The sequence below is a fragment of the Indicator indicator genome, chromosome 2 (genome assembly GCF_027791375.1).
Source record: "Indicator indicator isolate 239-I01 chromosome 2, UM_Iind_1.1, whole genome shotgun sequence".
In the NCBI taxonomy this organism is placed as follows: domain Eukaryota; kingdom Metazoa; phylum Chordata; class Aves; order Piciformes; family Indicatoridae; genus Indicator; species Indicator indicator.
In genome coordinates, this window is record NC_072011.1 from 63,302,110 (window position 1) to 63,323,695 (window position 21,586).

Below are 21,586 nucleotides of genomic sequence, written 5' to 3' on the forward strand. Positions count from 1 at the left end.
CTGCTGGTAGAAGTATTGTTAGGAAAAGCTTTTGTTGTTTAACCAGTGTTAAATGATTGCTCCCTTCAGAAGGCTGAATGATATTTTGTCCATATTGTGTTCTTCTCTAAAGCTGGACACCTGGATTTTTCCATGTGAATCATCAACTCATCCCAGCATCACTTCCACTTGACTCAGCGTTGTTCTCACCTCTGAAAATCACTTACAGAATGGTAGGGGTTGGAAGGGACCTCTGGAGATTCATAGATTGGTTTAGATTGGAAGGGACCTTAAAGATCACCTAGTCCCAAACTCCCTGCCATAGGCAGGGACACCTCCCACCAGCCCAGGTTGCTCAAGGCCTCATCCAGCCTGGCCTTGAATACCCCAAGGGAGGAGACAGCTACAACCTCCCTGGGCAGCCTATTCCAGAGTCCCACCACCCTCAGAGTGAAAAATCTCTGCTAACTTGCAAGACCTGGTCAGTAAGATTGTGAGCTGACTGAGGAGAAGCAGAGGGGCTTACACCAGTTATAAAAACCTCAAAGAAACAGTTTGGCTAAAATTGTGTATTCATTTTTACCCTTACCTTTGACTTTTTCTTTTCTTTGGACCAACTAATTGGACCAACTGTCTCTCATCTTTCTTTGAGTTCTACACTGTTAATTTTTCTCACATAAGTGTTAGTCAGCTTCCTCTCAATTATTAAATGCAAATAGAGCATAAGTTTAGGTCAGAATGTGCTGTGCATTAAAAGAATCAGAGATTTCATGGCAGGGAACAATAATTTAGCTATCACTTCAGTGTTGGAAGTAGAGGATTGAACAGAAAAATAGCAGAAAACCCTTACAAGATATTATTGATGAGGCCCTGCTGACTGCAGGAGGGGTTGGACAAGATAACCTTGGAGAGTCCCTTCCAACCTGATGGATTCTGTGATTATTGACAAATTATTTTGGGGACAGGAAATAAATGCATGCAGTAGTTATTAACAAGGGGGCACGGCCTGAAGCTGTACCGGGGAGGGTGAGGTTGGATGTCAGGAAGCACTGCCTCATGGAAAGGGGAATTAGACACTAGAATGGACTGCCCAGGGAGGTGGTGGAGTCATCGTCCCTGGAGGTGTTTAAGGCAAGATTGGATGTGGCACTCAGTGTCATGGTCTGGTCAGTGTGGTGGTGTTAGGTCATAGGCTGGACTGGATGATCTCGGAGGTCTGTTCCAGCCTCAATAATTCTGTGATTCTGTGGAAGAGGATTCCATGACCTTACTTTGTCACTTCACCTGGCATTACCTAAATTGCTGAAGAGATTGAGGCACCTACCCTTACGAAACTTTCCTATACTTCTTCCCAATCTCAGAAATGCTCAGCCAGATATTTAAGGGGAGAAAGAATTTTCCCAATAGATGCCATTCACCAATTCACAGCTTATTTAAAGCAGAAGCATGGATGAGGCATTTTAATGTCAGTCATTTTCCTCATGACTTTTGCAGTCAAGTTTCTGTTGTTTTTAACAACACAGTCCTTGGTGAGTTTTTAACAAACAACAGATGATTACTGCATGTTTTAGGCTCCCCAGTTTAAAACAGACAGGGATCTACTGGAGAGAGTCCAACAAAGGACTACAAGATGATGAAGGGACTTGAACATCTCTGCTATGAAGAAAGACTGAGAGCCTTGGGGCTGCTTAGTCTGAAGAGGAGAAGGCTGAGAGAAGATCTGATCAATGTCTATAAACACTTCAGATGGGTGTCAGGATGAAGGTGCCAGGATCTTTTTTGTGGTGTCCAGTGCTAGGACAAGGACCAGTGGGTACAAGCTGAAACACAGGAGGTTCCACCTCAACATGAGGAGACAATTCTGTACAGTGAGGGTGACAGAGCACTGAAGCAAGCTGCTCAAAGAAGTTGTGAAGTCTCTTTCTCCACAGACTTTCAAAACACCTGCCTGGATGCATTCCTGTGCTCCTGCTTTGGCAGGACACTTGGACTAGATGATTCCAGAGATCCCTTCCAACCTCTAACATCCTATGATTCTATGTGTTCAAGCAAATCAAATAGGGATCTTGTCTCCTCTGGATCCTTGGCAGTGCCTCTGAAGTACCAAAGAAGCAATCATTATTTTTTCCCTCCTGCTTTTTCAGTTTCCAAGTGTCTGCAGTAACATCAGGACTGTATTGCAGACCGTGTGTCCAGAAAGTTACAGACAGCAGAGTCCACAGCCATGCCAAGAAGGACCTGAACAACTTGGACCACAACTAATCAAGTATTCAGGTTTGCTCTCTGACTTTTTTCTATTTACAAGTAGAGCAACAATATCCTGCCCTGCAAACAGCAATATATATGGGTTTTATCCTATACATTCTGTGAATATTCATCAATGGCTGCAGGTGAAACTTTTAACTCATAGGGGTTTGTCCTCTCCATAGGTGTGCACTCAGCTAAGCACCGCTGCCCTGATTGCTGTGCAGTTGCAAGTGAATCACAAGGGTCTGCTGGAAACCATTCTTGATGTGCAACAAGTTACTAGATATATGAACAAAAGATAAAATGACTCCTCCTAAAATAAGGCCTTGGGCAACCAAATCCAGTTGAGAAGTGTCCCTGCCCATGGCAGTGGGGTTGGAGTAGATGATCGCTGAGGTCCCTTCTAACTTAAAGCCATTCTAGGATTCTCCCAAATTCTAAGCTGCTGTTATTTCAGGACTGAGGTCCCAAGCCACATTGTAAAAGTTCTAGACCTCTAACACAGAGGAGCAAGCAATTGAAGTTAAAAATGGAATTATTACAGTGTTTTGAACACATGATTCTTCACAGCATCTTTCATCAGATGGAGGCCAGGCTGGATGAGGCTTTGAGCTGCTGAGTCTAGTTGAAAGGTGTCCCTGCTTATGGTGAGAAGGTTGGAGCAGATGATCTCTGAGGTCCCTTCCAACCTGACCCATTCCACAATTCTATGATACCACTATTTTGGTGGTGGTGGTTTTTGTTTGGTTGGTTGGGTTTTGTTTTTATTGATTTATTTTGTTTTAAACTTTAAACCAGAAATAACAGAAGGAATGAAAGCTACATTCCTTTATTTAATGTATATGTGTGCATGTACAATGTATACATACACACACACTCCAATTTAAATCTATTTTCTCCTCAGAAATGTCCCTTTAATAAATCTTTCATTGCCTGCCTACTTTTTTCTTATCACTGCCTGAAGAATTTCCCCTTGTGCATTGCTCCTAGCAATGCAGTCAAAAGTATATACCTGCAAAAGGCTTTGCCAAGAGGCACTCACACATAGTGATCCACAATCAAATTAAGATAGGAAGCCAAATTACATTGCTATGATATCTGCCCACCCATCTGCTGTATTTCCCCTAATCCACTAAAGCCAATCTACAGATTCTGCTGATGTTCAACCTTACTGAGAAAGAAGAATAAACCCAAGAATAACTTGCAATGGGATAAAAACCCACATGTGTGTGTGTGTGTATATACACAGGTACTGAAATTAAACCAGAACTGAGTTGTCTTCGTGGGTTTTGTGCACTGATGAATTTACCACAGTTATTTCAGATACTGTGTTGCACTTGATGTATCCACACATGGATGGAAATAGCATGGGAAATAAATGATGCTTCTAAAAAGCAGCTACATCCTTTTGTTTGCTGAAGATATCTTAAATCAATTCCCATTAAGTGAACTATTCCAGTTATTTAAGCTCCAATATTTTACTCTGCTGCTTTCTTTTTTTCCTTTGTGGAACTGCATTGTTTGTGGAAATGAACCAGGATCCTATTTTATTTTAATTAGTTGGACCAATTAGAATTGTGTTGCCTCTATCACTACATAGAGAAGTTTATCAGTTACTGCACATGGGTGGCAGTTACAATAACTCTGTGTGGTAGGATGCCAACACACCACTTCCAGAATCCCAAAAGCTATAATCTTATTAATGCATGGTCATTTGGGACATGAATATTACTGGAAAGAGATCTCCTCTCAGTGGAGTTTCCTCTGGAGAGGGAAACTCAAGAGCAGGAAACGAATCCATACTGTCTCAACTGCTGCACATATTTCTGTTGGACAACAACCAAATATTGCAAGACAAGCCAACACCATTCCCACAGGACCACCGTTCCCACTAGCAGAACGCACTGGGAAAAAATCAAGCTCTGTACTGGAAGATGGTTGGAAGTAAATTACAGGAGACAGAGAAGATTCACAGATTGCATTGGGTTGGAAGCCACGCTCACAGGTCATCTTGCCCACCCCCCCTGCACTCAGCAGGGACTCCTCCAACTACATCAAGCCGCCCAGGGTCACATCAAGGCTGATCTTGAACGTCCCCAGTGACAGGGTCTCAACCACATCCCTGGGCAACCTGTTCCAATCTTTCACTACTCTCACTGTGCACAACTTCCTGCTGATGTCCAACATAAATCTGCTCTGCTCCAGTTTCAAACCATTGCACCTCATTCTATCACTACAAGCCCTGCTAGACAGTCCCTCTCCAGCCTTCCTGTAGGTCCCCTTCCGATACTGAAATGCAGCTCTAAGGTCTTTTCAAGCCTTCTCTTCTCCAAGCAGAACAGTCCCAATTCTCTCAGCCTGTCTTCATAGGAGAGGTGTTCCAGCCCTCTGATCATCTTGGTTGCCCTCCTACGGACCGTATCAGGTCCATATCTTTCTTGTGTTGGGAGTCTCTCGGCTGGGGACAATATTACTCTTTGTCAAATATGGGTTTTTCAATGAGGAATTGCTATGCTGTAGCCTGCTTTTAACTTCTTTTTAGCTCTGCATGTGTTTTGGTCTCTAATGTACACATTTCCTTCCTCTCAAGTTGGAAAAAAAATCCTTTCTTCTGCCATCTGTAATAGCAGAATTTAGCCACAGGGTGGTACACGAGACATGGTTAACTGAAGGCTGTAGTAATGCTTCAGACAGCTCGGTTACGCCCTCTGCCACCTTCACTCCACCAGGAACACAACAATATGGGAGATTCTTAACCACTGGCTGGGAGCCAACGGCATCTAAAAATATGAAATAAAGAAAAAAAAAAAAAAAAGGCCAACCAACCAAAACAACAAAACCCCGCCAAACAAACAAAAAATCCCAAACAAATGAAAAACCACCCAAAAAAAGAGAAGCAAATAAACCCAAACCAAACCCAAACACAGAAAAAAAGAGGGGAAAACACCAACAAAACCTCAAAAAAACCCACTCCAAATAAAAAATTAAAAACGGAAAAAGACAACAAAACCTCAAACAACAACAAAAAACCCAAAACAAACAAACAAAAAGGAAAAAAGGGAAAAAAACCAGTCAAATTAAAAAAAAAAGAGGTAAAAGGAAAAAACAAACCCTCAAATTAAAAAAAAAAAGCCCAAAGAGGAAAAAAAAAAGAAAAATATGAAAAATCCAACAAAACCTCAAACAAAAAACCCAAACCAAAAGCAGAAAAAAGAAAAAACCTCAAGCAAACAAAAACAAAGCAAAGCAAAACAAACAAAAAAAAAAAACAGAAAAAAAGGAAAAAATAACAAAAGCTCAAAGAAACCCCCCCAAAAAAATCACAAAAAAACCCTAACTCAAACCAAACCAAAACCACAACACAAAACCAACCACAAAACCCAGAAGAAATTGAGAATCTACTTGCAAATCCTAATAATATGTTGTTGCTAATCCTACATAAATGAACATTTCTATTTACATGCAACTCAAAGCATTCATTGGGGTTTTATTTTACAAGAAGCCACTTGGGTTTTATCTTAACTAAACTAGAAAAATGAATCAGGCCAGATGGAATTCTACCAATCTATGAAAGATCTACACTACACGCCCAGACAGTAGGACCTAACCTACTCACCCAGATAGTAGTTAAGGTTTGGATTTTGGCTTAAAGAGAAACTGCAGTGTCAAAAGAAAAAACAAACAAACCCCACACCAACTGCTGGCACCGAATCATAGAATGGGTTGGGTTGGAAGGAACCTTCAAGGTCATCTAGTTCCAACCCCCCAGGCATGGGCAGGGACACCCTTCCACTAGACCAGATTGCTCTTAGGCCTTATCCAACCTGGTCTTGAACACTTCCAGGGATTTTCCAGTTCAATGAGAACAAAAAAGAAACACCTAAAACATTAACTAAGCTTTATTATTGGTTTCCTACTTACATGAATCCTTTCAGCTGCCCTGTAGAGTTTAGCACTAGAGTTTAGCACTGGAGTCCAGCACAGAGCCACAAAGATGCTCCAGGCAGTGGAAGATCTCCCTCCTGAGGACAGGCTGAGGGAGCTGGGGCTCTTTAGCTTGGAGAAGAGGAACCTGAGGTGTGGCCTCATTCATGTTTATAAAAATGTGCAGGGCAGTGTCAGGAGGGCAGAGCCAGGCTCTGTTCAGTGTTGTCCAATGATAGGACAAGGGACAATGGGCGCAAGCTGGAGCAGAGGAGGTTCTAAGTTCAGAACAGAAGGGAAAACTTTTTCCCTGTGAGGGTTCTGGAGCCCTGGAGCAGGCTGCCCAGAGAGGTTGTGCAGTCTGCTTTCTCTGGAGACATTCAAAACCCACCTGGCTGTGTTCTTGGCTGTATGGCCTGGGTGATCTTGCTCTGGCAGGGAGGTTGGACTAGAAGATCTCAGGAGGTCCCTTCCAACCCCTACCATTCTGTGATTACATGATTTAATGATACAGTGGTATTGACAGAAACAGAGAACAAGACCTCAGTTTGCAACTGTAATGTCACCATTTAGCAGCCCAATAATATCTGAATTGACTTTCAGAAAGCTTTTCAGAACTCAGCACCGTGTGATGAGACACAGCAGGAGATGTTTCTCAGAGACATTTAGCAGTACTGACCCTCTGCCATAGCCATCTAATACTTCTTCATGCAACTTAGAAACTCTCCTAAGATCCTAACTCTCCTAAAATTTTTTCCTCCTGAGTTCCTTCTCTTTGGCCTAGAGCAGGGCTCCATCTCAGATGAAGTGAAATCTAAGATGCCTTTTCTGCCTTGGGAGAGTTCATGACATTTTGCTACGTTTAATCACTGTGCAGCAGAATTCTATCAACAGAAGCACAGCCTCCTCTTGCAACTTACCTCTTTCACACGATCTGCCAAGGTAGCCTGTACCAGAGCAATCACACACGTATCTGTTCCACCCGTCCCTGCACACACCATTGTTCTTACAGGGGTTGCTGAGGCAAGGCTTTGCAGTTTCTCTTGAGCACGAGGGTTTGACTCCAGCTGTGCTCTGAATTTCAGCCATCTGTCGAATGTCTTTGCTTTGACCATCGATAAATAAATCTCTAATGCAGCCAACGTATCCATAATTGAGAAGTGCTGTCCACACCTCTGTTGGGAAGACAAGGCCTGCTTTGTTCTCTGGTAAGCCTCCAAGATACAAGTCATCATCCAAGTCAAGGATTTCACTTTCCCCTGGTGCAGTGTACGGTGTACGTAAGGTGTTCACAGATATGGTCCCTGAGAAGAAAAAGATAATGATGTGAGTGATTTTTCTAGACATTTCAAAGAGTTTTGACACTGTTGTGTGGAGTTTTTTTTTCCACTCCTTAATCTACATGCCATGTCAGCTCCTGCCAAATATCTCGAAATGAAACACAGATACTGCATTTGTACAGCTATGCCATAATCCACTTCATTACATTAATTACGATGGAGTATGAATGTTGCCAGCAAGTTGAATGATGTAAAAATGTTTATGCACAATACTGCATGGGCCCAACAAAAGGGCAAAATTAGCTTAATAATCTTGTAAGGGTAGGGGGAAAGCATTTCAGAGGCACTTACAGAAAAATCCTGCTTGAGCAACAACCACACAAAAATCTCTTCACTGCCTCGTAAGTGCCTCAAAGCTCTAAGGCTGAGGGTGCACTGGCAGCTTGCAACATGGGAGGCAAATCCATGGCTTTGGTTTGGATCCAAAGACACAGAGTTTTAAAAGACTCTCCCCACTTGCAGTGAGCTTTGGATAAGACTTTTTTTTTTTCTTTAAGTGCAGAAGGAAAATATTCTCATCAGATGCCAGACAGACAATCATTAAGAAGATAGTGAGGTGCTCCTAGAGGGGAAAAAACCCAATACCTGTGACACCTCGGAATGTGTGCATGGTACAAAGAAAAGGAGAGAGGATGGATAGAGAAACTCAGGAAATGGAAATGACTTTTTTCCAACTTAAGTTTCAAAAAGTAAATAAAGTTAAGCTTAAAATAAAGTTCTGCTTCTACAAAATGTTTCAACAAAGAAAGTGCAAGCAACTATAAAGATTCTCTTTGTTATACTCCTAAAACTTAATGAGGCATCTGATTTCTTTTTACATTTTGAATAGGCAGAACCCCAAATTTGGCACGTGGAGCACTCTTAGGTCAAGCAATCTAGTTTTATTTGCTACAAAAAAAATCACTTGGAGAAAAAGAATCTTCACAAAAGAGTCTCCTTCCCATTTCTTATAGGTGCAAAAGCCAGCAAAATATAAATCAAAACATGATATAAGTCACTATAAAACTAACATGATTCACTATTCCACTATCAGCTTGACACAGATTCCAGAAGATAAAAATGAGCAGCAAAAATACTTCCACTGTGGTGCAGGAGAATAATAAATTCAGAATTTTGATAGCACAAACACTAAACCATGAGTGTCAAGCTAAAACACATGGATCAGGAAAAGATCTTGGATACATCCTAAAATTCAAGCTTCTCTTTTAGCAGTGGAGTCTGGTGACAGCTACATATTTGGCTGGGTTTTTTGGTTGGTTTGAGGGGGCAATTTCAACAGTATGGACAGAAAGAGTATTTAAACAGATTGGACCTTTAGTAAAAGCTCTTTGGGGCAAAGGTGTCTCAGGAGAACCAACTCGCAGGTGAGACTTTGAGACATAGAGAGTTTAGAAAGGCTGGGTACTAGTCCTACCATAAAGAGCCTCTCCCTACAATCAGAAGAGATTTAATAAGATAAAATAAAGGTATCCACAGCTTTGTTGGATCTTTAGAGAGACATGGAGTTGCTGGAGTGGTCCAGAGGAGGGCCACGAAGATGATCAGAGGGCTGGAAATCCTCCCCTATGAAGACAGGCTGGAAGAATTAGGGCTGTTCAGCCTGGAGAGGAGAAGGCTCTGGGCAGACCTTAGAGCTGCATTTCAGTACCTGAAGAGGATGTACAGCAAGGCTGGGGAGGGACTGTTTAGAAGGGCCTGTGGTGATAGGATCACAGATGGTCTTTGAGGGTCACTACCAACCTGATGCAATCTGTGAATCTCTAAAATGAACCTTTTATTTTCCCCATGAAATGCCACCACCTAAATACTCACTGGGAGAAGGCCTCAGAAATCTTGGGGTAACCATAGCATCTAATGACTATGGGTAGAAAAATGCACCAGGCAAAAACTCCTCTGTGCATCTTTTTCATGTTTTGCATGGCCACAGAATCCCTGTTACCCTGCTGGGCTGTTCCAAATTTACTGCTGGACATATCTGTGACACTTCAACTGACCTACACACTGTGTGTTTTACCCTTAATCAAACAACTGCAAGTTATCTTCATTTAATCTTTGTTTGTTGAGAGCTACACTAAGTCAAACAGCACCTGCAGAAGACTCCAAGCTTTCATAACTCTGTCTCAGCTGTTATGTAGGAGCTTGACCTACAATATCATCTACCACACTGTCCAGAACAAGAATTATGGCTGTAACACAAACAGACTTTAGTCTATCTAACAGTACAAAACCCTTGTGCATCAAGGATTTCATGCTGTCACTTAACAAGTTATCCTAGCTTGCAGGTGACCTGCTAGAAAATATGTCTAGGCAGTCATACAACTCCCACTGCTGTGGGTATCCAAATTACCACTCTCTTTGGTAATGCAAACTTTCCTAAGTACTTTGTAAATGCAGGCTCCAGTATTTCACCACTCTCATTGCAAAAAACTTCCTTCTGATGTCCAACCTAAATCTCCCCTGCTCCACTTTCAAACCATTGCCCCTCATCTTATCACTACAGGCCCTTTTAAAAAGTCCCTCTCTAGCCTTCCTGTAGGTCCCCTTCATAAACTGAAATGTACCTCTAAGGTTTCCCTGGAGCCTTCTCTTCTCAAGGCTGAACAGCCCCAATTCTTTCAGCCCGTCTTCACAGGAGAGATGCTCCAGCCCTCTGACCATCCTGGTGGCCTTGATTTCCAAAGGATGAATGGCAATTAGGTCAAAAAAACCACTTGCAATGTTACCCCTGAATATGGCAAACAGCCTAACAACATTTTAAACAATGCTCAAGGGAAAACTGTGAGCAAAGACCTTTACAGTTGCTCCATAGTTTGGTTTCTTTTTTAGTTTATGTTTCTTTCCCAGTCCTTTTACTGCAGAGTTGGCAGAACTGTTAGGAGCAGAACAGACAAACATTTCCCTTAGGTATGAGTTAATGAGCTTCTCCAATCACATTCATTATCTCAGCAATTTACTTCTTCATAAGTCTGTGTGTAAGAAACTAAGACAAATTTCTAATGTGTTTCTTAATTCTGATCAGTTAAATATGAAGATCCTAACTAGAACCACTCTGATCTCCATGCTTACCTCATGTGGCTTTTTGTGCATGGGAAACACATTTGCTTATTCAGAAACAGTGAAAAAACATCAGAGCCAGGTATTCTTAGGCGACTTCACATCTTGTGTGCACAGCACAGTGGCTATGATGAGGACTGTGACCACAGCATACAGCCCATGGCCAAGCCCAAGGACACATGTGAAGTGGCTATGAAGCTGCTGTCCTTCAGATTCAGGAACTCAGCATCACCACAAGTACTGGAAGGGAATTCAGCTCACATGGCAGGACACAGCAACTGGTACCAGGTTGTGTCCTCTGCTGTATGCTTGGGGGAAAAAAAAAGGCATACTGCAGGAGGACCTGCACACTGCTGGAGAACCTGCGTTCTCCTTTCTCTGCTGCAGACCTAGCAAGAAAGGTAGATGAGTTGAGAAGGTACTGACAGGACAGGAGGTGACAGGCCTGAACTTGAACATAAGAAAGTTCCATCTAAATATAAGGAGGAACTTCTTTATTTTGAGGGTGGCACTGGAACAGGCTGCCCAGGAGGTGGTAGAAGCCTCATCCCTGGAGGTTTTTAAGGCCAGGCTGGATGTGGCTCTGAGCAACCTGATCTAGTGTGAGGTGTCCCTGCCCATGGCAGGGAGGTTGCAACTAGATGATCCTTGAGGTCCCTTCCAAGCCTGGCAATTCTATGATTCTATGATCTTCAGAGGTCCCTTCTAACTCCTCTCCCTCTACTTACTGCAGAGGGGCTTGGATGAGATGACCTTTAGAGGTCCCTTCCAACCCAAACCATTCTATGATGCTGTATGAAATCTTTCTTAACACTGGAAGGAGGATCTAAAGAGTTCCTTCTCACCAACAATTTCCTTTTTTAGGTAAGGAAGTGCTCAGAAGGGGTCTTAGAGGCAGCAGGATGGGATTCTAGGGTGAACAACATCTGTAAGAATAACAGGCCCAAAGTTCCTAGAACAAAAGGAAAAGAAAAGGCACTATGTCCTCCTTGTAGCTCCCCAAATCTGAGGTGATCAGCAGAATCTCTACTGAACAGGGCCTTGACAAGGGCAATTTAAAACTATGCTCTTATTCATTACATCTCCTCCACCACAGTCCCAGATGGGCAATGCCAAAGTCAGGAGTTTAGAGAGGATGTTCCCTGTGACTGGAAGTCTGGAAGGGAGCAAAGAATGAAAAATAAATGGAGTAGTTGCTGATCCAGCTAATACCAAAGTCAAGGAAATTAGCAAAGCTCCTTGAGAAATGTCAGAGCTTCCCATTATCTGAAGGAACCACTCTACACTGGATTCAGAAGCCAGGAGGAAAAGGTTGCAAGATGCCAAACTTGACTTAAAAACAATTAAATACTAATTCACAGCTTATTTATTCGAGCTACTTGTTCAACAACAGGACAATCTCTTTATACTTGATAGGTTGCGAAGCATTTTGTCACCAGGAAAAAGGAAATAAAATCCCAGAAAAGCCAAAAACTAAACTTCTATATTATTAAACAAGTTCAGTTCTGGAACCCCTATTACAACGAAGGATATGGACATGCTGGGCCACGAGGATGAACAGAGGGCTGGAGCTCCTCTCCTATGAGGACTGACTGAGAGAGTTGGGGCTGTTCACTCTGGAGAAGAGAAGGTTCCAAGGAAACCTTATTGTGGCCTTCCAGTATCCGAAAGGGGATACAAGAAAACTGGCGAGGGACTTTGCAGGGTGTCAGGTAGTGATAGGACTAGAGAGGATGGAGCAAAACTAGAAGTGGGTAGATTCAGATTGGATGTTAGGAAGAAGTTCTTCCCTATGAGGGTGGTGAGACACTGGAACAGGTTACCCAGGGAGGTGGTGGAAGCCTCATCCCTGAAAGTTTTTGCAGCCAGGCTGGATGTGGCTGTGAGCAACCTGATCTAATGTGAGGTGTCCCTGCCCATGGCAGGGGGGTTGGAACTGGATGAGCCTTGAGGTCCCTTCTAACCCTAACAATTCTATGATTCTATGATATCCATTCAATTACAGACAAAAAAATGCTGAAGGTAAGCAAGTGAAAAGTAATCATATTCATATTCTTTTTAGTATGTTTGGTTTTGGCTAGAGAAAATAAATGAAAATGCTTCCTGGAATAGTAAAGTGGATTTTATTATTAATGGGGGAGGGAGGGGGGAAAATAAACCATAATAGACCAATATGCATAAGTCATGAAGAAATCATCTAAATGTAATGCTTGCTGCCCCAAGCACAAGAAAATAAGAACATACAGCTCATCATTTCTTTTAATTGCTAGGCAGTCATTTCACTTGGTTCAATCTGCTGGCCTAATATACATCATTCAGCCAGTGCTCTCATTAAGAAAAATCACAGCATTTCCACTGTTCTGGCTTATTTCTCCTACTGTAAAGGATTATTCTCTGTATTCAAATCAAGGAGAATCTTTGAGGGTCAAATTTCAGCTGAAAATTCATTTTGCCACTCCAAACACCTACATATTTATGAAGCATTCCGGGTAATAGTTCAATGTTTGAGGGCAAATAGGGCACTATGGTCACCTTTCAAGAGTGACAGGGTAATGAAGCTCACCCATCTTGATCAGAAGCCATTATTCATCATTCTTTTAAATACATATTTCACTATAATTCTATTTAATGATAACATGCACTCTTGATCGCTAGGTGTGTGTTTCTTACCCTGCATTCTTGCTGATGACCAGCAAGGGCTTTAAAGAATTAAATAAATTCCCAGTTTCACAGGTTGCATTGGCTGGGGGGGGACCCTCAGAGGTCATCTTGTCCAACCGCCTGCACTCAGCAGGGACACCTCCAAGTAGAGCAGGCTGCCCAGGGACACCTCATGGCTGATCTTCAATTTCTCTAGGGGTGGGCCTCAACCACATCCCTGGGCAACCTGTTCCAGTATTTCACCTCTCTCACTGTGCACAACTTCCTCCTGATGTCCAACCTAAATCTCCCCTGATCCAGTTTCAAACCATTGCCCCTCATCCTATCACCACAGGCTGTTCTGAACAGTCCCTCCCCAGCCTTCCTGTAGGTCTCCCTTCAGATATTGAAATGTAGCTCTAAGGTCTCCCTGGAGCCTTCTCTTCTCCAGGATGAACAGTCCCAATTCTCTCAGCCTGTCTTCATAACAGAGGTTCTCCAGCCCTCTGATCATCTTGGTGGCCCTCCTCTGGACCCACTCCAGCAGGTCTGTGTGTCTTGTGCTGGGGGCCCCATAGCTGGACATAGCACTGCAGGTCAAGTCTCACCAGAGCAGAGGGGGAGAATCATCTCACTTGACCTACCGGCTGCCATTGGCCTTCTGAGCTGCAAGTGCCCATTGCTGGCTCATGTCCAGCTTCTCATCCACCAGTACCCCCAAGTCCTTTTCTGCAGGGATGCTCTGAACTTCATCATCTTCCAGCCTATGTTGATATGAAAGAGTGTTCCAAACCAGGTGTAGGACCTTGCACTTCGCCTTATTGAACCTCATGAGCTTCTCCTCAGCTCACCTCTCCAGCCTGTCCAGGTCCCTCTGAATGGCACCCATCCCATCCTTTAGTCTTACCAACTGCACCACTCAGCTTGGTATCATCTGCAGACTTGCTGAGGGTGCCTCAGTCTCTCTGTCTATAGCATTAACGAAGATACTGAACAGCACTGGTCCCAGTACAGACCTTTGAGGGACACCACTCGTCACCCATCTCCCTCTGGACATCTGTTGTTGACCACTACCTTTTGTATGCAATCACCCTACCAATTTCTTTTCCACTGGACAACCCACCCATCAAATCCATATCTCTCCAGTTCAGAGAAATTTTGCCCTCAACTGTCTCACCAGCACTTGAGAGCTACAGTTAGTGGGCAGCAATTAAAGGGCAGAATGGATCTTCAGCTGGAAACAACTGCTGTGCATTTATTTCTCTTATGTATAGTTGTGTAGACTTAGGATGTAAGAGTAAACTTTGCTTTCAGCAGAGTCCCACAGGCATGATAATTACAGGATTTACTGCCTCCTATGAATCACTGAAACAGCACTTAAGAAGGAAGCCTGAAATGAAGAAGAGTATAAATAATATGAGCACAGATATGCAATCACAATGTAGAATTTTGAGATGCTTTGTGCTCTGTGGGTTGGTTTTGTGTGTGTGTGTTTTGGTTTGGGTTTTAACCTTAAGAAAAGCAAATAATCAAGTGACATATTACAATCAGCAAATCAAATTCTCCATTATTAGAATCTGAAGCCACACAGTGTAGGAGCCAAATCATTATTGTTCATCATCCTAGGGCAGACTGATCAGTTCAATTTGGTCTGACTTTCAGCAGGGATTTGACTGAAATCTTCAATTTAAAGCTGCACCTAAGATGAGCTTGAACTGAAATCTAAATCATGAAACAAGAAAATATGGGGGGGAGTGAATTTGCAAAAAAAAAAAAAAATTTACAAATGCAAACTATGGAAAAGGAGTCATCAGAAGGAAAAAGTGGGGGAAACCCCACAAAATCCAAACAAAGAGAAGTTTCAGAGTGTACATAAAGTGCAGACTGGATACTGATGAGAACTGAAAAATTCTTTGCTGGGCTGAACTGCAGACTCAGTACATTTGCACTCTTCCACCAAATCCTGGCATCAGCTAAAGGAAAGGTATCACAGAATAGATTTGTCCTTCCATTAATGGATATAAAATATTTGCTGAAGTCAAGATGTATACTCGAGATCAGGTGCAGCAGAAACATCAGTAGTAAAATGCACTTCATGTTATAGTAGATTGCAGTGGCATCAGGAAGAGTTTAGGAATTGAAGAAGGGACATGGTTTAGCACCAGGCTTGGTAGAGTCAGATAATGGTCGCACTCAATAATATGAAAGGTCTTTTCCAACCAAAATGATTCTATGATTTTTTATTTTTACTCTTCTCATGAGATCACTTGTTGAATAAACTACTACAGAATCCAAATTAAGGACATGGGAGATGTCCACTAATGGAAAACTCAACAGGAGATGACAATGGTTGCTTGCACCTTAGAAGGCAGCTGTGTTCTGCGCTGCATCCAAAGCAGTGAGAGCAGCAGCACAGGGAGGGGATTCTGCTCCTCTGCTCTGCTGAGACCCCATCTGTAGCACTGCCTCCAGTTCTGGTGTCCACAGCATAAGAGGGACATGGAGATACTGGAAAGGGTCCAGAGAGAGACACAAAGATGATCAGAAGGCTGGAGAACCCCCATTATGGGGACAGGCTGAGGGAGCTGGGACTGTTCAGCCTGCAGAAAAGAAGGCTCTGGGGAGACCTCAGAGCAGCCTTCCAGTACCTGAAGAGGGCTACTAGAAAGCCATGAAGGGACTTTTTACATGGGCTTGCAGTGATAGGACAAGGGGCAATGGCTTTAAACTTGAGGAGGGCAGATTTCAACTGGAGATTATGAAGAAATTATTTAGAATAAAGGTGGTGAGACTCTGGCACAGGTTGCCCAGGGAGGTTGTGGATGCCCCCTCCCTGGAGATGTTGAAGGCCAGGTTGGATGAGGCCTTCAGCAACCTGGTCTAATGGAAGGTGTCCCTGCCATGGCAGAGGGTTGGAACTGGATTATCTTGAAGGTCTCTTCCAACCCAAACCATTCTATGAATCTATGAATAATAGAATATGCAACTCATTTCTTTCCACTCCTGCTGTTTTGTGTTGTTATGTGTTGTTAGCCACTCATCAGCATCTCATTTAATTGTGCTGAGATCTGCTGACATGATTGGAAGGTCCCTGTTGTTTCTGTAGGCCAACTATTCCCTGCGTTGGGAGATTACTTTCAATAATTCTCTTTTGCTTTATTTTTTGATTCTTGAAACTTGCCACTTCAGTTATTTGGTGTAAGCAAGCACAGAGGGAGATGAACTGTTTGTTTTTGAAGTGCACAGCACACTTAGTTGCAAGATTAAGTACCTGATTACCCAACAAATGGTAACAGAAGATATTTTGTTCTGCAAATCACTGTATTGTGGTAACTGCCACTAATGACTTCTTACATTTCTTATATATATTCTTATATATCTTCTTCTTATATTTCTTATATATATCCTTATATATCTTGTTCTTATGTTCATACATATCTTGTTCTTATATTCATGTGTATCTTATTCTTATATATATTATTACATCTCTTGTTCTTATATTCTTATATCTCTTGTTCTTATATTTCTTATATATATTCTCATATCTCTTGGTTTATATTCTTACATATATTACTATCTCTCTTGTTCTTATATTTCTTATATATGTTCTTATGTCTCTTGTTCATATATTTCTTATATACAGTCTTTTAAAGCTTGTTCTTATATTCTTATATATATTACCTCTCTTGTTCTGTTATTTCCTATGTATATTCTTATATCTCTTGTTCTTATTTATATTATTATATCTTTTTCTTATATTTCTTATATATATTGTTATACATCTTGTTTTATATTCTTAAATATATTCTTATATCTCTTGTTCTTATATTTCTTACATATATTCTTTTATATCTTGTTCTTATATTCTTATACATATTATTCTATATCTTGTTCTTATATTTCTTATATATATTCTTTTATACCTTGTTCTTGTATTCTTATATTATTACACCTTTTGTTCTTGTATTTTCTATTCTTTCATACCTTGTTCTTATATTCTTATATATAATTATATATTTTGTTCTTACATTTCTTATATTCTTTTATACCTTGTTCTTATATTCTTAGATGCATTTATTCTATCTCTTGTTCTCATATTTCTTATATATATTATTATATCTCTTGTTCTTACATTTTTAATATATATTATTATATCTCTTGTTCTTATATTTCTTTTACATCTTGTTCTTATATTTCCCTTATTTTTCACCACTCTAATGGTGGTAACATAATATACACCCAGGATTGTCTCACCTACAACATGAAAAAAATACACTGACCATTAAAAACCCCAGAAAGCAGCTTACCTGACCGTCCATCCCGTTGGAAATCCACGTGGTACCATTCACCATCATTCACCTTCTTCTGCAAAGCTTTTATTTTTATAGTACCTGATCCCATGTCTAACAGCAGGTAGAGGTGGCCATCAAGCATCTCAATGGCAAAAAAGTCAACTTTCACCATCTGTGGGTGTTTGGCATCTTTTTGGTGCCTTGGTTTTCCATGGCTGAACAGAATCAAGCCGTTGGGCTCGGTTGTACGGAAGTCAAATGATATCGAGCCAGTCTTCTTGGCATTCCATTTGGGCAACGAGATGAAAGACTCTGGTGTTTCAAATGTTATTGGATCTAAGGTTGCAACATTCTCACACTTAAATGCTACAACCCCATGAATCTTCATTTTAGGATCTCCTTGCTTGGCAAGTCGAGATAACTCCAACCGGACGTCGTTGTTTTTATACACAACCTGCAAAGCAAAGAGAGAAGTCATTAAGAGGAACTGGACTCTTTTAACCAAATGGATACAGTCCTGGATAGGCACATGAATGAAAGGATAAGAATGATCATCATTTATCTCTCCTTATGAGGAGACACTGAGAGAGCTGGGGCTCCTCAGCTTGGAGAAGACTAAGGGGTGACCTAATCAATGTTTACAAGTATGTAAAGGGTGAGTGCCAAGAGGATGGAGCCAGGCTCTGCTTGGAGATGCCCAATGACAGGACAAGGGGCAGTAGGTGGAAGTTGAGGCATAGGAAGTTACACGGAAACAGGAGGAAAACTTTTTGCACTGTGAGGGTGACAGAATACTGGAATAAGCTGCCCAGGGGAGTTGTGGAGTCTCCTTTTCTGGAAATATTCAAGATCTGCCCGGATGCGTTCCTGTGTGATCTGCTCTAGGTGATCCTGCTCTGGCACGGGGGGTGGACTGGAGATCTTTTGAGGTCCCTTCCCACCCCTAACATTCTGTGATTTACATACACACCAAATTAAAGAACTATTTTCACTGGCTAATGATTTAATAACAGTTTTCATTAAACCAAACAAAGTTGCTCTAAAAATACCCCTGGAGTTAATTCTAGCAATCGGAAGGAATCTGCACATAATTTGTACTACCAGTTGCAAATTAGCTCTTGTGGCCTTGATTGCTTAAAAGCCTTTTTTTTTTTTTTTCCACAGCTATTCTGCTGCCTTAGAGAAGTATTAGATTTCTTCTTCCTCTAAACGCTTTGTCACTGTCTTAACTCTTCTGATTATCTACAGAAAATGGACCAAGGTCAGATACTTGGTAATGTAAAATTTTTTGCAGTTTGTCCTTGGGGGCTGAGCAATAGGAGCATCCATGGCACTCAAGAAGCTCTAAAATAGGGAAACCAGTATCACACAGATCAAAAACCAATAAATCCAGGACAATCTTTGAGGCAGTTCAGTTGGATGAAAACCAAACCCACTTACATATTTACCCTGACTGAAGATTTGTCTGATAAAAATGAAAGGCAGGAGGAGGAGATTTTACTACAGCTGACCTCCAGAGCAAATATTCTTGTTTCAAATCACACATTTCCTCTGCCCAGAGCAGCCTGTCATGAAGTAACCTTTTCCCATGGCTCCAGCATTTATGAGGATATTCTGAAATTGCTGCTGTTTCTGTGTTGCCCAGGACACAAAGGCTGTTGGAATGAAACTCCCCAACAGCAAAGGTGCACACAGGTCTTTTGTCAATGCTTTTACTTATTCAGTAAGTTATATTATAGAATCATAGAATCATCACTTGGTGCCATGGTTTAGATAGTCATGAGGTGTAGGGTGACAGGTTGGACTCGATGATCCTTGAGGTCTCTTCCAACCTTCTTCATTCTATGATTCTATGATAAAGGCTGGAAAAGGCCTCCAAGACCATCAAGTCCAACCATCAGCACTATGGCCATTAAATCACATCCCCAGGTGCCATGTCCACACGTTTTCTCAACACTTCCAAGGATGGGGACTCCACCACCTCCCTGGGTAGCCTGTTCCAATGACTGACCACTTCTGCAGAAAATATTTTTTTTTCCCTTTATCTCCAACCTAAACCACCCCTGGTGTAACTTGAGATCATTTCCTCTCATTCTATCACTTGTTACCAGGGAGAAGGGACCAACCCCCACCTCACTGCAACCTCCTTTCAGGGAGTTGCAGAGAGCAAGAAGGTCTCCTCTCAGCCTCCTCTTCTCCAGAGCAAGCAATCTACATATACTAAAGCAAAAATCCCACTAAAGGGATGAATTTGAATGCATAGGGACGGAAGTTAAAACCTTCTTTGTTTCTAAGGTTAAATCTACACTAGAAAGCAATTTGGAGCAACATTAACAGCTCAGCAAATCAAAGCACTTTGTGCTGAGGCTTCATCTGTGGATTCTATACCACTAGATCATGTCTGGCCCCTGATCCAGTGTTTCAGCTGTACAATGGAGTCTAAAGCTATTCAGGGAACCAGTCACTGGGTTAGAATTTACATCCCTCTGGGAGGTTAGAAAGTGCTTACTCAGTACAGAGGGCAGAGCTTCTGAATGAATTTCCTCTGCAGCCTACTTTTGAACACAAACAGAACTGCAAAGTCAACTGACATGCAATAAGTGGAAGAGATGGGGAAGGCACCACAGTACTTCGCCCCTCTTAGAAATCAAAACACAATCTAAGGTGGCACACCCCACAAATAATGCTATTGAAAAATGGTGTTTAAAGATAATAGTAAAGAGATGATTGAGAGATTGACAGTTTCCTGCAAGAATTTTGTTCTTTGCAATTATTTCATTATCGCCCCAGCAAACCGCATCACAAGCCCAGGCAGAATCATTCTGCTACACTAAAAACGTGGCCTAAAAGCTAACTAATAAGCCAGTTCCTCTGTTTTAGCTCAGAGTTCAGTACAACTACTGCTATTCCCACTGGAGCTGCATCTCCAAAGACAACAAATAAACCTCCCTGTGGATTCCTGATGGCAGAAATAATCCCCTGCCACAGACAGGCAGATAATATGCATTTCTGTCTTCAAGTGAAGGCAGCAGAAGCAACTAGAATTGGACTAAATTGCAATCCTACAGATTAAGGATCCACATTTGCATTTAATACATGTTTCTGTAACACCTCAGAGATGGGAGATTATACAAAGGGCTGTAGCAGAATACTGGAAAACAAGCACACAGCAAGTGAAGTTCACTGGGTAGACCTGGTAGCTACATTTCAATATCTGGAAGGGACCTACAACAGGAAGGCTGGGGAGGGACTGTAAAGAAGGGCCTGTGGTGATAGAAAGAGGAGCAATGGTTTGAAAGAGGAGTAGGGGAGACTTAGGTTGGACATCAGGAGGAAGTTCTGCACAGTGAGAGGTGAAATACTGGAACAGGCTGCCCAGGGATGTGGTTGAGGCCCCATCCCTAGAGACAGTCAAGGTCTATGTCCCTGGGGAGCCTGGTGTAGTTGGAAGTGTCCCTGCTGAGTACAGGGGGGTTGAACAAGATGACCTTTGAGGGTCCCTTCCAACCTGATGCAATCTGTCAACCTGTGACTTTCTGTCTTGAGAGTGAAGGAAGCCGAAAGACAGAAGAATGTAGCAAGAAGGCAGCAGCCTGGCAGGCAACAGCATTTACAGATATCTAAGAGGGGGTTGAGTCAGCATCCCTGGATGTGGTTAAAAGCCATGTAAATGTGGCGCTTTGGGATGCAGCCTAGTGGTGGACTTGGTAGAGTTGGGTTAATGGTTGGACCTGATGATCTCAAAGGTCATTTCCCACCTAAATGATTCTAAGATTCTATGTGTCTCATAAACTGCCCACCTTCTATGGCAAGAGAGATTTGGGATAGCTTCCACCTCATTTGAAGGACTTACAGGGGGAAACCTTTCTAGAACAGACTTGAAAAGCATTAAACAGCAGCTAGAGGATATGATTAAAAAAGGAACAAATGGGCTCACATTAGAACTAAATCATGCTGTTGGCAATTAAAGTAATTAAGGCAACAAAGAACACGAGGAGAAAATATTCTTTAATCACCTACTGAACACAGGTAGGTACCTTGACAATACAAATCAAATTCCAAAGAGCACTGCTTGTTTATGGACAAATCCAAATTGTCTGATATCAATGA

General features: G+C 41.9%; 1 protein-coding gene across 17 annotated transcripts in view; it reads right to left on the reverse strand.

Moving 5' to 3' along the window:
• NRXN1 (neurexin 1) overlaps positions 1 to 21,586 on the reverse strand; it is a 767,737-nt gene that overhangs the window by 453,249 nt on the left and 292,902 nt on the right. For all 17 annotated transcript variants that reach the window (XM_054395842.1, XM_054395825.1, XM_054395833.1 and 14 more), the window contains 2 exons: positions 17,492 to 17,930; positions 7,071 to 7,454 (listed from right to left, as the gene is read on the reverse strand). In XM_054395842.1, the coding sequence (XP_054251817.1) occupies positions 7,071 to 7,454; positions 17,492 to 17,930 (823 nt within the window). The remainder of the gene's footprint in view (positions 1 to 7,070; positions 7,455 to 17,491; positions 17,931 to 21,586) is intronic.